General features: G+C 38.0%; 1 protein-coding gene across 1 annotated transcript; it reads right to left on the reverse strand.

The window, feature by feature from the left end:
• Positions 1-4,159: 4,159 nt before the first annotated feature.
• Positions 4,160-5,116, reverse strand: LOC109267075 (olfactory receptor 51H1-like). Its single transcript, XM_019449579.2, has one exon. It carries the CDS (start codon positions 5,114-5,116, stop codon positions 4,160-4,162), a length of 957 nt encoding a protein of 318 aa, XP_019305124.2.
• Positions 5,117-12,635: the final 7,519 nt, after the last annotated feature.

Consider the following 12,635-nt stretch of genomic DNA (forward strand, 5'->3'; position numbering starts at 1 on the left):
GCGTATTTCTCTGCAAGGAAATACATATATCATTACAAGCCAAGTAGGTTATTACATTACAACATCACATATAATTTATTAATACTAATAAATAATGCTATCTGTCTTTATATATATTAATTAATATCCTCCCAACAATCTTTCAGAGTTGGTGTGAGCAATATTTGACACCTGGGAGAAATAAGATTTAGAGCAGTTAAGGAACTTGCTTGTTAAACAGTTTCTAAGTGTCAGAATGAGATTAAAATTTAGATGTAAATTTTAAAGCCTGTGAATTGAGACTTGATCCATACCTCGGGGTTTCCTAGGCTGGCAGGCAAATTCCATGGGGAGGAAACAAACCTAAGACACAGATGCATGGTAGATAAACTAGGAATCAATATTGTCAAAACCTTAAGAAGAAGTTCAACTGCCAGGATGAAAGTTAAAAGTGGCAGTTACTTGAAATGGTTGGTGGCTGCAGAAATATTGATGCTATCTAAATGGAAAACATGAGTCCCAAAAAGGACACATTAAAATCAGTTGGCCTACAAAGAGAAAAAAATAGAACTTTATTTGTATTTAAGTTTATCTCAGCCTTCAAAAATGTTTATTTTTCTTAATGTGCTACCATATACAATTTTTGAATAAACGAATATAAAATATAAACATATTGGGGAGTGTCCTTTTTTTCCTATATAGATACATAACTAAAATCTTGAAAACTACCACTCTAGACTAAGGATAAAAGACAACCACCAGGGGATATCTTTACAGTGCTCACATACTGTAGTGACAGAGGAAATGAGCTGAAAGTGCCCTTTGCACACCATTATTTTCTGATTCTCTGGTGGGGCCATGAGGTAGCAAGATCAAAAGTCTAAATTCTTTAGCAGCAATCTATACACATACTCCACATCTTTACTGTGCAGTCACTCCTGTGGCTTCTGCAGTCTGGCTTTTGTCTCCATTAATATATGATAGCTATGTTTTGCATGGCTCAGATCTCTTAGTAATTAACAAACCAAGTATTTTCCTCTCAATCCTCCTTCAGCTTAATTTATTTGGGCAAATTACAAATATTTGCAGTCCCCTTTTCTTTGCTGATTTCATGGCACTCTATTACATCTACTTCTTCTACCTTCTTTTGTCACCTGACTTTACTTCTTCCTTTCCCACAGGATGTGGGTATTTCTCAAAGTTTCCCCTTTGTCACTCTGCTACCTCAGTAACTCTCTTCTGCCAAAATGCCATTCATGGTAATGGCTTTAAAATATAGCCCAATGGCTATAGGTAATGGTGCCTCAGTGGCTCAGTTGTTTAAGCGTCCGACTTCAGCTCAGATCATGATCTCATGGTCTGTGAGTTAGAGCCCTATGTCAGGCTCCATGCTGCCTGCTTTGGATTCTGTGTCTCCCTTTCTATGCCCCTTTCCTGCTCGCTCTCTCTCTCTCTCTCTCTCTCTCAAAAATAAATACACATTAAAATATAGCCCAATGGATCTCTCCCCTTCTTTTCTCCTTCATGGTCTAATTTTTTATTTGTAATTGCCCTTGCATTATCTCTTTGTGGAATTTTTTATATACTTCAATTACCACACAAGCTTTATTTAACCCTTGCTCTTCCCTACAGTGATCACTTTCTAGTTCTTTCTTTAAAGGTATAAACATGCTTCATTTATACAACATTCAAAAACATACTGAAACATATTCAGAAACTCGGTCCTTGATTCTTTGATTTGCCTGTGTCATCCACACCCATGGTAATCAGTATTGTTTGGTCCTCTTGCAAATGTAAGATACATTTTTTTTTTTTTTGGTCAGAATTATGGAATGGAATGAGGAGAGAACCTCTCTAAGTAGGAAGACAACAACACAGGAATAATATGTCAAACTACATGTTTAACTATGTCTTAAAATAAGATGTTTAGGAAAATTTAATTTGATATGTGACTAAATTTACTACTTGTTAAGGAAGGATTTATCAGATGGAGTATGTCTGTTGAAAACAATTTGGGGAAAACAGATTTATATATCCTAGATATGGGAATGTTCACATGAAAACCTAAGCTGCTAGATTCATCTCCTGGTTTATTTCATAGAGTGGCCAATTTGTCACAGCCACAAAGTGCCACATGTTCATCAGTCATCACCTGTTAATACTTAGGGCACAATTCAAGTCTACCTTCAGACATGAACCATTAAACAGAAATAACATGCTATAAATTTAAAAATCAAATGAAAATTAAATTAGCCTATGACTAGTAACCATACATACAAAACAACAAGATTATATCCTCAAAACAACAAAACAAATTAAAGCCATGTTGTACATGGCCACGTTGACAGAAACACAAAGACTTAAGTTCCTCTGGCGTGCACACATTCTGAAAACAACTTGTTTAATTCTCAGTGTGGGAACAAAACTTTTCCTTCTCATATACTTACACTTCAGGACAGCTGCACCTGGCTGGGAAGGAGGAAGTGAGCGGGAAGCTAAGTTTCATGAGAGGACCACGTGAAGACAGAGAACAGAAAAATAGACTATTAGCAGCCTCCATGAGAAGACAGAGAAAAATGCTCAAAGAGTATTTCATGAAGTATTGTTATGCCTTTTGCTCTGCAAACTCCCTTCATCACTTTTTTTAAAGAAACCTACAATAAACACTTACATTACTTTCCAAAAATGTGAATTAGAGATCTAGTTCACTGTAACAACAGTGTGGAGACTGGGCCACAGAGGTCCCTGATATGGAAAGATAATAGAACATAATCTCTCACCCAGATCTATTCTCTTCAAGATTTCTTTTTCTCATTTAAAAAAATTAACATTTCAAAACAATCTTAAAATACAATAGATAAGCAACTCCTCCACACTCAGCACAGAGCCCAACACAGGGCTTGATCCCACAATCCTGGAATCAAGACCTGAGTGGAAATCAAGAATCAGTTTCTCAACTGACTGAGCCACCCAGGATCCTCCACACCCCCCCCTATTTAATTCAGTTCATCTCAGCCCATCCTCTCCCTGCCCCTCTATATGGACCTGCACTTAACTCCCCTCATCACACCAGAAACCACAATCATGCCCTATGGCTCAAACTGCACCCCATTTGTCTTCCTGGGAAACCCCACACCCCATCTACTCAGACCAGGAAAAAAAGTGGCATCCACACAATTTTATTGTATTGTATAGAAAATTGTGTGCTTTGGTGTCACTGCAGTCAAACTGCTGTAAAAAATTTCAAACTTCTCACTTCCTGTGTTTGCCTCATCACATATAGTTAATAGTCTATAACACTCTCCCTCACAGAGATGCCATAATTACCAAATTAAGAAAATAAGGAGTGTCACACGTGGGAAAGCAAAACCTCACTCTTAATCTTTTGATCTCAAGTTATGCAACATAGTTGGCCCCTGATCAACTGTATACATTTATATATTTATATTCTTTTTTTTTCTTAGTTTATTTACTCATTTTGAGAGAGAGTGTGTGTGTATGTGTGAGAAGGGAAGGGACATAGAGAGAGGGAGGGAGAAAATCCCAAGCATTCTCCATACTGCCAGAACAGAGCCCAATGCAGAGCTTGACCCCATGAACCATGAGCTCATGATGTGAGCTGAGATCAACAGACATTTAACCGACTGAGCCACCCAGGCACTCTTACATTTATAACCTTAATCCTAAAATTTGATCATTTTTCTGATTCATATTTTATTTAATAATGTATTATCCCCAGGTGTTCTCTTATTATTTAATGAGTATAGTTCATTTCTCCCCTTTTAAACTAATGGAGACCTTTCTTAATTCTTGAGTTAGAATGTGAAATTGATTTGGCAAGCTTCAATTTAAATGGCATTAAACTCATGACCTATTTGTGTTCAAAACAGTTATTTAAAAACTGAATTAATAATATGCCTTACCTTTAGCTATTACATGCCAACTCATAAATACAGGGCTATAGGACAGTACATTGAACAGTTCCTAAAGATGTCACTCTTTCTATACTAGGCAAAGAACAATTTGGCACAGGAAAAGGAAAGTATACTTTGAGTGCAGGGAAATCCCTCTTTGCCCAATTCAAATCACACAGAAAACATGAAAAATATAAACCTTTATTTCTCATAGTCATAATTGAGCCTTTACAGAATAGATTCTTCCTCTTTCAAACTGGTTGACCCTAACCCTCTGCAGTGATCTTGGTTTGAACAAATATTTGAATTATTTTCTTTCTCATCTCCTTGATCTTCACGGTATAGACTACAGGGTTTAGCACAGGGGGTACAAGAAGGTAGGCATTAGCCATGAGGACATGAGTCAGTGGTGAAAGATGCTTTCCAAAACGATGGATGACAGACAGCCCAATGAGTGGAACATAGAAAATGAGTACAGCACAGATATGTGAAACACAGGTGTTGAGTGCTTTCAGCTGGCCCTCCCCTGAGGCAATGGCCATTACCGCTCGGAGTATGAACACATAGGAGAGGAGGATAGAGAGGGAGTCAGAACCCTTGGTGAAGATGACAGCAATAAGGCCATAGAGACTGTTGATACGAGTGCTGGCACAGGCAAGGCGCATGACATCTTGGTGAAGGCAGAAGGAGTGGGAGAGGATGTTGGAGTGGTAGAAGGGAAGTCGCTTGATGAGGAAAGGCACAGGGAAGACCACACAGACTGCCCTTGTCAAGAAGACTGTCCCAGCTCTGCAGACCACACCATTGGTTATGATGGTCCCATACCTGAGGGGGTTCCAGATGGCTACAACCCGATCAAAGGCCATGGCCACCAGTACACCAGATTCAATGGCTGAGAAGGTGTGAATGAAGTACATCTGAACAAGGCAGGAATCAAAGACAATGGACTTATAGTTAAACCAGAATATGCCTAGCATAGAGGGCAGAGTACAGAGGGTAAGTCCCATGTCTGCCAGCGCCAGCATGCAGAGAAAATAGTACATGGGGATATGCAGGGATGATTCAGACTTGATGGTAGAGATGATAACACCATTGCCAAAGAGGGCAATGACATATATAGCACCCAGTGGGAATGCTATCCAGTAATACTTTTGTTCAAGCCCTGGAATTCCCGTTAAGACAAAGTAAGGGTGTTGGAAGTGAGAGTGGTTATTATCTGCCATGAAGCCAGTGTGACACAGGCATGAGGAGAGAGCTTGCAGGATCCTGATGGGTGACCTCCTAAAAATACAGTGACAGGGATTAATAATATAGCAGAATCTGACTTTCCTTAGAGTGAAACAATGTTATTTTCACATTAGTAGGGAGGGTATAAGAGAGAAATGAACCCCTGAAATTACTACTCCTCCATATATCCTGTTGAGAAAGCATCTCCTGGCCCAGGAGAAAAAGACTCACCCAACTACAAATAAGTCACATTCAGTTTGAAGCACACACTCTAATGCTAGTGCATTAGGTAAAATGTCCTTCCTCTCCTGTCCTTTCTTCCCTCTTTCTAACCAATATATTACAAGCAGTTGAGCAAGGTTAAGGACATAATAACTAAGACAGTATCAATACAAAATATGAATTATTTGATTCCCCATAAAGGATGTTATCCCTACCCATCATACTCCTTCTGCCAAGATCTCCCATGAAGGCAATGGACCTTGTATCTAGGATAGGGATGGAAATACCCAGTGTACATGCCTATGCTTCTATTTGAGCACAACACTCCTTCATTTACCCTGAACCTGGATGTGGCCTCAGAATCATTCTCAACCCAGGAACCTCAGGCAGCCACCTACCATTACAGAAAATGAAATGTATTATCATCTCCAATCTGGTAAAATCTTAGTCGAATGGGTACTAAATCATACTTAGGAAAGCAACAACAGTATTTCCTTTTTTTTCTTTTTTTTTTTTTTTTAGCATAACTCTCTTTGTCTAAAAGGAAGTGAGACCCTCAGGGTTCACTTGAAGCCTTTTTCAGGATTGGGATCATCTGATAATGACCTATTGCTAAGGCACAGTGATCATGCATAACACATGTAACACTCTGAGTCTTTACAGAGGCCTTAATAGACATCTGGGAGACACCCTTATGTTGCTAGAATCAATAACTATATTTATGCCACAGGACCCCCTGATGGGACATTTGACTTCAGACATGAATGCTAGCTAGACGTAGAGCACACTCTCTGAGAGGCTCTCATGCTTAAGACACTCCTCAGTTGCCTTCATCAGTTGATTGGGATCAAGTTGACTATGAGGCAATGTAGTGTCAAGAACGTGGACTCTGGACTGGCACATCTTGGATTCAGATTCCAGTTCCTCTGCTTCTCAACATACAGTCCTGTATGTGTAACATGTGGCAATCATAGTACCTACCCCATAGGGGCAGTGTAAGTATTAAAAATGTAAAAATGTAGAGACATTAGAAAGCAGGGTGTGTGCTTTTTATTATGATTACTTGGAATAAAAAGTTCCTTTCTTCATATGCTTTCTGTGCTGACATTGAGTTTTTCATTTGTTTCCTTCTCATTTTTTGTTCTGTTTGTTTTGAATTTTTTGGTCAGAGTTCTTTACAGTTAGTGGAAGTGAAAACTAATAGGTTCTCCTCTATCAGCAAAGAATCACATTAACTTTGTATATCTTGTAATTTTTGAATAATTTATCCTCTTTTATTCAATTATTGAATATCTCACCTCTAGGCTACGTATACATTTCTGGCTGACCCATGCTCATGATGAATCAAAAACCATATTATTACCTTTTTTTGACATTTCCCAAAAGATCCTCTTTGAAAGATTTCTGATTCATATTTCCCCAGTCTTAGCCAGGACATTTTCTATCTTTCTATGAAATATTCATTTCTTTCCATTACTCTTATGAAAAAGAGCTAGCTGTTGGTTCAAATATCTGGCCTATTAGATGTCAGCATACATTTCTTTCCTATTACTTTAGTTTTTGCCTCTTTTAGTGATTTTTGAGAAATAAAGTGCTTATGTTTTTCAAATGGTTATAATAAAAAGTAGAAATGAGAGAAAAGTTTAAGAGGTAGACAAATGAGAGTGAAAAGGTAAATAAGGTAGGGGGAGGGAAGAAGAGAAGAGAAAATGAATAACAAGAAAAACAGATCCAAAGACCAGCAGAAGTAAAAGTTGATCTATTTCACATTTTACTAATAAAGAAACTGAAACCCAGAAAAAGAAAATAACTTGCCCTGAGTCAAACACCTAATTAGTAGCAAAGCAGGTAAGAGAGGGACAAAGGCAGGGGTGCCTGGGTGGCTCAGTCGGTTAAGTATCCAACTTCAGCTCAGGTCAGGATCTCACAGTTCATGGGTAGAAGCCCTGCATCTGGCTCTGTGCTGACAGCTCAGAGCCTGGAGCCTGCTTAGGATTCTGTGTGTGTCTCTCTCTGCCCCTCCCCTGCGCTCTCTCTCTCTTTCTCTCAAAAATAAATAAACATTAAAATTTTTTTTAAAAAAGAGAGGGACAAAGGCACAGCCTTGTTGAGGAAAATTACAGCTAAATGCAATGGGAGCTTAAGGGTGCAATTAGAGAAGACCAAGTTAAAACTGCATCTCTTGGCCAAAGACCCTTACTCCCTAATACAGGTCCTTAGATTTTATTCTGTATCTATATTGCCCAGGATCTAGAAAACAGGAGGAGTTCAAGTCTACCTCCTGATGATTAGGCTTTTAGACCCCAAGTTCTTCCTTTGAAAGTTTCATCTAGCCCTGACCCTCTGCTGTCCATACTGCAAAATTTATGGAAAAACTGATTGTCTAAGTGTTCTGCATCTGCCCAGGCTACCACAAGCTATATGGCCTCATTATAGATCCTAGATTGTAGGAGCGGGTGAACAATGAAATAAAACTACAAAATTTCTCTATTATATGAGTAGCAGCAAACAAACAAACAAACAAACAAAAAACACACTTCAATCTGTTCTAAGTACTAGGAAGTTTCTAGGCAATCTAGGATATTTGTAGATGATAGAATAAGATTGGAACTGGCCTTTAAAACAGAGGTTTACTCTTCATTATTACCAGGATATATGATGGGCAGAGAGAACCTGAGGAAATAGAAAGAAAAACCCTCCTGAGGAAGAGTTTAATGGTAACCATACCTCACCTGACAGTAGAGCCACAAACTGCCATATCAAGGGGAAAATTCCCAAACTCCAATCATTCTAAGGTTCTAAATGAAAGGAATTTTAAAAGTACAATGTGTAAACAATATAGAAACAGTTATTCAGTATTCTATAGGTGACATTTATCTTCTGCTTACATTGAGTAGGGAGTGAGTAGGGAGGGCGTTCCTTACATTTTAAGATTATGGGAGCAGATATTTATCCACCTCTTAGAAAAAGGTGACCAATTCATTCTGAGGTTAAAGAAGTTGTCTTCACATCTTTCCCTTAATGATGTGAATGAGAAAGAAAGCAAGAACATAGGACATGGAGTGTTTGGGCTGGAGAATAAAGGACAAAGGAAAGATAAGGGGACAGGAAAGAAGTGGTTGGGAGATAATTAGAACTTCAGTGATGGTATCTTAAAATCTTAAAATACTCTGTTGGTAGGCCAACTTTTTTTTTTTCTCTAAAACTTACCTGGTTGCTGAGAATATCCCTAGCTGGAAGAGGATCTTAAGCAGCCTGAGGCTTGCCTGACAAAACCATTGCCACTACCCACATGAGGACTTTTATTTCTTGCACTGCTCCAAAAGTCCTCCTCCTATCACACCATGGAGAGTTTCACAGATCAATCAGCAGAGTTACTCCCTGGAGCTTCTGAGATTTGAGGAGGTCTCCCCAGAGCTGTAAAATCACCTCCTAGATATTCATGTCTGGGGTATGAAAGAGTATTGAGGAGGTTAGTAGAAAAAGGCATTTTTTGTGTGCATGTGTGTGCAGGGGGTTAGTTTCAGAGGCTGCTTAGAACTCAATTATGATCTCTCAGGGCCATCTTAGCCTCTTTCCATGTCCTAAAATGAATGACAGTTGCCTTTATTTTTCTCAAAACACAGCAGAACTAATAAAAAATCCCAAGGAAAAGTGACTCCAAGATTTTCCCATTCTATTTTCCCACAAAATCTACAGTTGAAATGACTCCCTAGTAAATGAATTTTTCCTGATGTTTCATTGCTCAGTTTTCAGTATCAACCTAAGAAGTCTAGCCATGCCCTGTACAAAAGGAAAGTCAGAGACCCTACAGGGAGTCATCAATTGTACCAACCAATCAAGAAACAATTAATTTTCCATAATATCCAATTATTACCTTCAGATAACGCTACCATTCCTAACTGCCCCCCTGAATACTAACATCAGCAACAACATTAATAAAAAAATATCTAATATTAATTCTGAGTTTCATCAGTTATATGATTTATCACATTTGCTTTACACCTTCATTATAATAATCCTCATGACTTTAAAACTCTTGTGAAGTTGATATGGTAAGTATTATCATCTTCATGCTTCCAAAGAGAAAAGAGGATCATATTGGGAATTAGTCTAGATTGTCAACATAACTTCAAGAATTTTTATTGCAGAAATTACTTATGCTAGAAATAATAGAGCAGGGGTTCCTCACTGCCCCAGGTGTGTTCCAGACTTACTAGATCTTGAAGGTCAACATTACTAGATAAGGAAGAAATGCTCATGTAAACTAAGCTCTCTTAATCAATTACCATTTATCTACATGATGGTCCTACAGTAATTTAATATTAATTCAGATTCTCTTCACCACCATAGAATCTCAAAGTGTTCAGTTTCTTAACTAGAAATAATTCATCTCTACATCATATAATAATTCTTTTAAACTGTTTGGAGTAAGTAAGCTGTTGAATTGCTCTACTTGCAATAATTTAACCTCTATATTCTACTGCTCATTATAAATGAATCTTACAGCTCAGTAACACTCTTACTCAAATTTTTCATCCGTATTGATGAATAAGGGCTTTGAGTAACTGAATCACTGTAATTTTATTCTAATCTCTCAGTCGACACTTTTTATTGTTTGTTGGTTCTTTGGTTGTGTGTGTATATGTGTGTGTGTTTAGTTTTGGTTTGTTTGGGTTTTTTACTTGTACAGGTTGATCATTTGCATATCACATGGATTCTGATTTCTTTTCACTTTCTGTCTATACGTCAACACAAATATAAAACTAGACAAATATTACTATCTCTCTTTTTAAATTTCAACATCTTCAAAGCTGAAAATAGAGGACACTGTGCAATAGGTCAGATTGTATGGTCCTATAGATTTAGAGTATCCATCTTTCATTAATTAATTTTCTTTGATTGGATACTAATCCCATTCCTATCAAAAGCAATTTCAAATATTCACATTTCTAACCCCTCTCCCACTCAGTCTTTTTCCCATTACATTCCATAGCAAAACCCTTTCCCTACTCATTCAAAAGAATTGTGATGATTTGCTCCAATCTTTTTCAATATCCCACCCTGTCTTAGCTACTTCTTGAAATATATTCACACCCAAACTTTCCTTCTCAGAGTTTAAATAAATTGCCTCTTCCCAGGTTCAATATTAACCCTACTCCAATCCCAGTTTCTCTGATTCCATTTCCTACTGTAACTCTTGCTTTTCTCATTCAACTTTACATACAAACAGATTCCTTCCAAATCTGTATCTCTGATCCTCATCCTTGTGTTGACTTTCAGGCAGTTCTATGTATCTGCCTGGTGGCCATTATCTTTACCTCTGCATCACACATACTCATTAAAATCAATAAATCCATAACTTTAAAATGCAACTTTATGCTTTTCCCTCTATACTTTAACTGGCTATTTCTTTATTTTTATATCTCAGTTCATAGTTCAATCCATCTAGTCATGTAAATACAAAAATATAAATCATCCTATAAATAGTACATCCTGACATTTTTACCTTTTAAATATTTCTAATATTGCTTTCTTTTTATATCAAATGTAATACAATTCCACACACTCTATTTCTCCTACATGGACTTCTTCAGTAACATTCTAACTTTTTTTATTCACACAAAAATAAATTGCTTTGTTTATTCTTGTTTTTCCCTGTTCCTTCTTTCTCTAAGTTATGAGAAAGTAATGAGGTTTCTTTTATTGTCAATTTCTTTAGAAAATATTACTCATAATATTTGGCGCTAACCAAATTTGAACTGGACAGATGTCTTATTACATGTAGTTAAATGATTTCATTGCCACATAAATTTTATTTTTTATGAAAGCCTTATGAAAAAAATCATAATCATGAGAGGCTGAAAATGCGTTTGCAAATAATCTGTAAGCCTATATATCTTGTTTATCCTTAAGCAGTTTTCATAACATCAAGACAACTTCATATTCATGCAAGTGTATATTTTTCCCAAAATATTTTTTCTTGCTGACTCATTCTTACTACATTTCTGAAGTATTTAAAAAACTGAATTACTATAATTTTTGAAGCACAAATGCTTCAATTCATACCCAGAGCAATACATTGTGTGATCAAAGTGACCAAAACATATTTGTTGCATTTTTTTAAAAAAATGGAAGAGTAGAAGAACAGAAGAAAGGAAAAAAGGGAAAAAGCAGGAAACCAAGGGAAGGTAATATAATGAGAAAATGGGCAAGAGAGAGGGAGGACATAAGAAAAGATGGATGAGGCTTGAAAGGTAAATTTTATCAAACTTAAACTGCCATATGCTCTTAATGAGAGTTTACATTTTTAAAATGATTTTAAAATTTATAGCCAATGAAATTTACATCTTTTTGTGCAATTCTGTCTTAGAGTCACGCAACCACCCCCTTAATCCAAATATGGAAGAGTTCCATCAACCCAAAACATTCCATCATGTTACCCCTTGTAGTTGACCCCTTCCACCCACCACAAGCCCTTGGCAATTGCTAATCTGTTGTCTGACCCTATAACTTTGGTTCATTAAATGGTATGTAATCTTTCAAACCTGAATTTTTCCATTTAACATAGTGCATTTGAGATTTATACACAATATTGCTAAACAGGGTTTCATTGTACGCATATCCATTGTATGGATATAGTTGATATTCTGTTTATCCATTTGGTAGTTGAAGGAAGTTTGTAAGTAAAGTTGTTATAAGCATTCACACATAGGTTTTTATATGTGCCTAAGTTTTCATTTCTCTTGTTTAAATACATAAAAGTCAATGGCCCAGGCATACGTTAACTATGTGTCTAACTTTATTTAAAAAATACCGGGGGTTCCGGAAGATGGCGGCGTAGGAGGACGCGGGACTCACAGCGCATCCGGCCGATCACTTAGATTCCACCTACACCTGCCTAAAGAACCCAGAAAACCGCCAGAGGATTAGCAGAAGGGAGTCTCAGGAGTCAAGCGCAGACGAGAGGCCCACGGAAGAGGGTAGGAAGGGCGGCGAGGCGGTGCGCGCTCCATGGACTGGCGGGAGGGAGCCGGGGCGGAGGGGCGGCTCGCCGGCCAAGCGGAGCCCCCGAGTCTGGCTGGCAAAAGCGGAGGGGCCGGACGGACTGTGTTCCGACAGCAAGCGCGACTTAGCGTCTGGGAGGTCATAAGTTAACAGCTCTGCTCGGAAAGCGGGAAGGCTGGAGGACAAAGGGAGGGAGAGCTGCTGAGCCCCCGGACGGCAGAGCTCAGCTTGGCGGGGAACAAAGGCGCCAGCGCCATCTCCCCCGCCCATCCCCCAGCCAAAATC

Source organism: Panthera pardus, unplaced genomic scaffold (assembly GCF_024362965.1).
Source record: "Panthera pardus isolate Hobbes unplaced genomic scaffold, ASM2436296v1 HiC_scaffold_12, whole genome shotgun sequence".
In the NCBI taxonomy this organism is placed as follows: Eukaryota; Metazoa; Chordata; class Mammalia; order Carnivora; family Felidae; genus Panthera; species Panthera pardus.

Bases quoted from the DNA above. Each gene is read 5' to 3' on its own strand.
- LOC109267075 (XM_019449579.2), bottom strand. From the start codon at position 5,116: ATGGCAGATAATAACCACTCTCACTTCCAACACCCTTACTTTGTCTTA.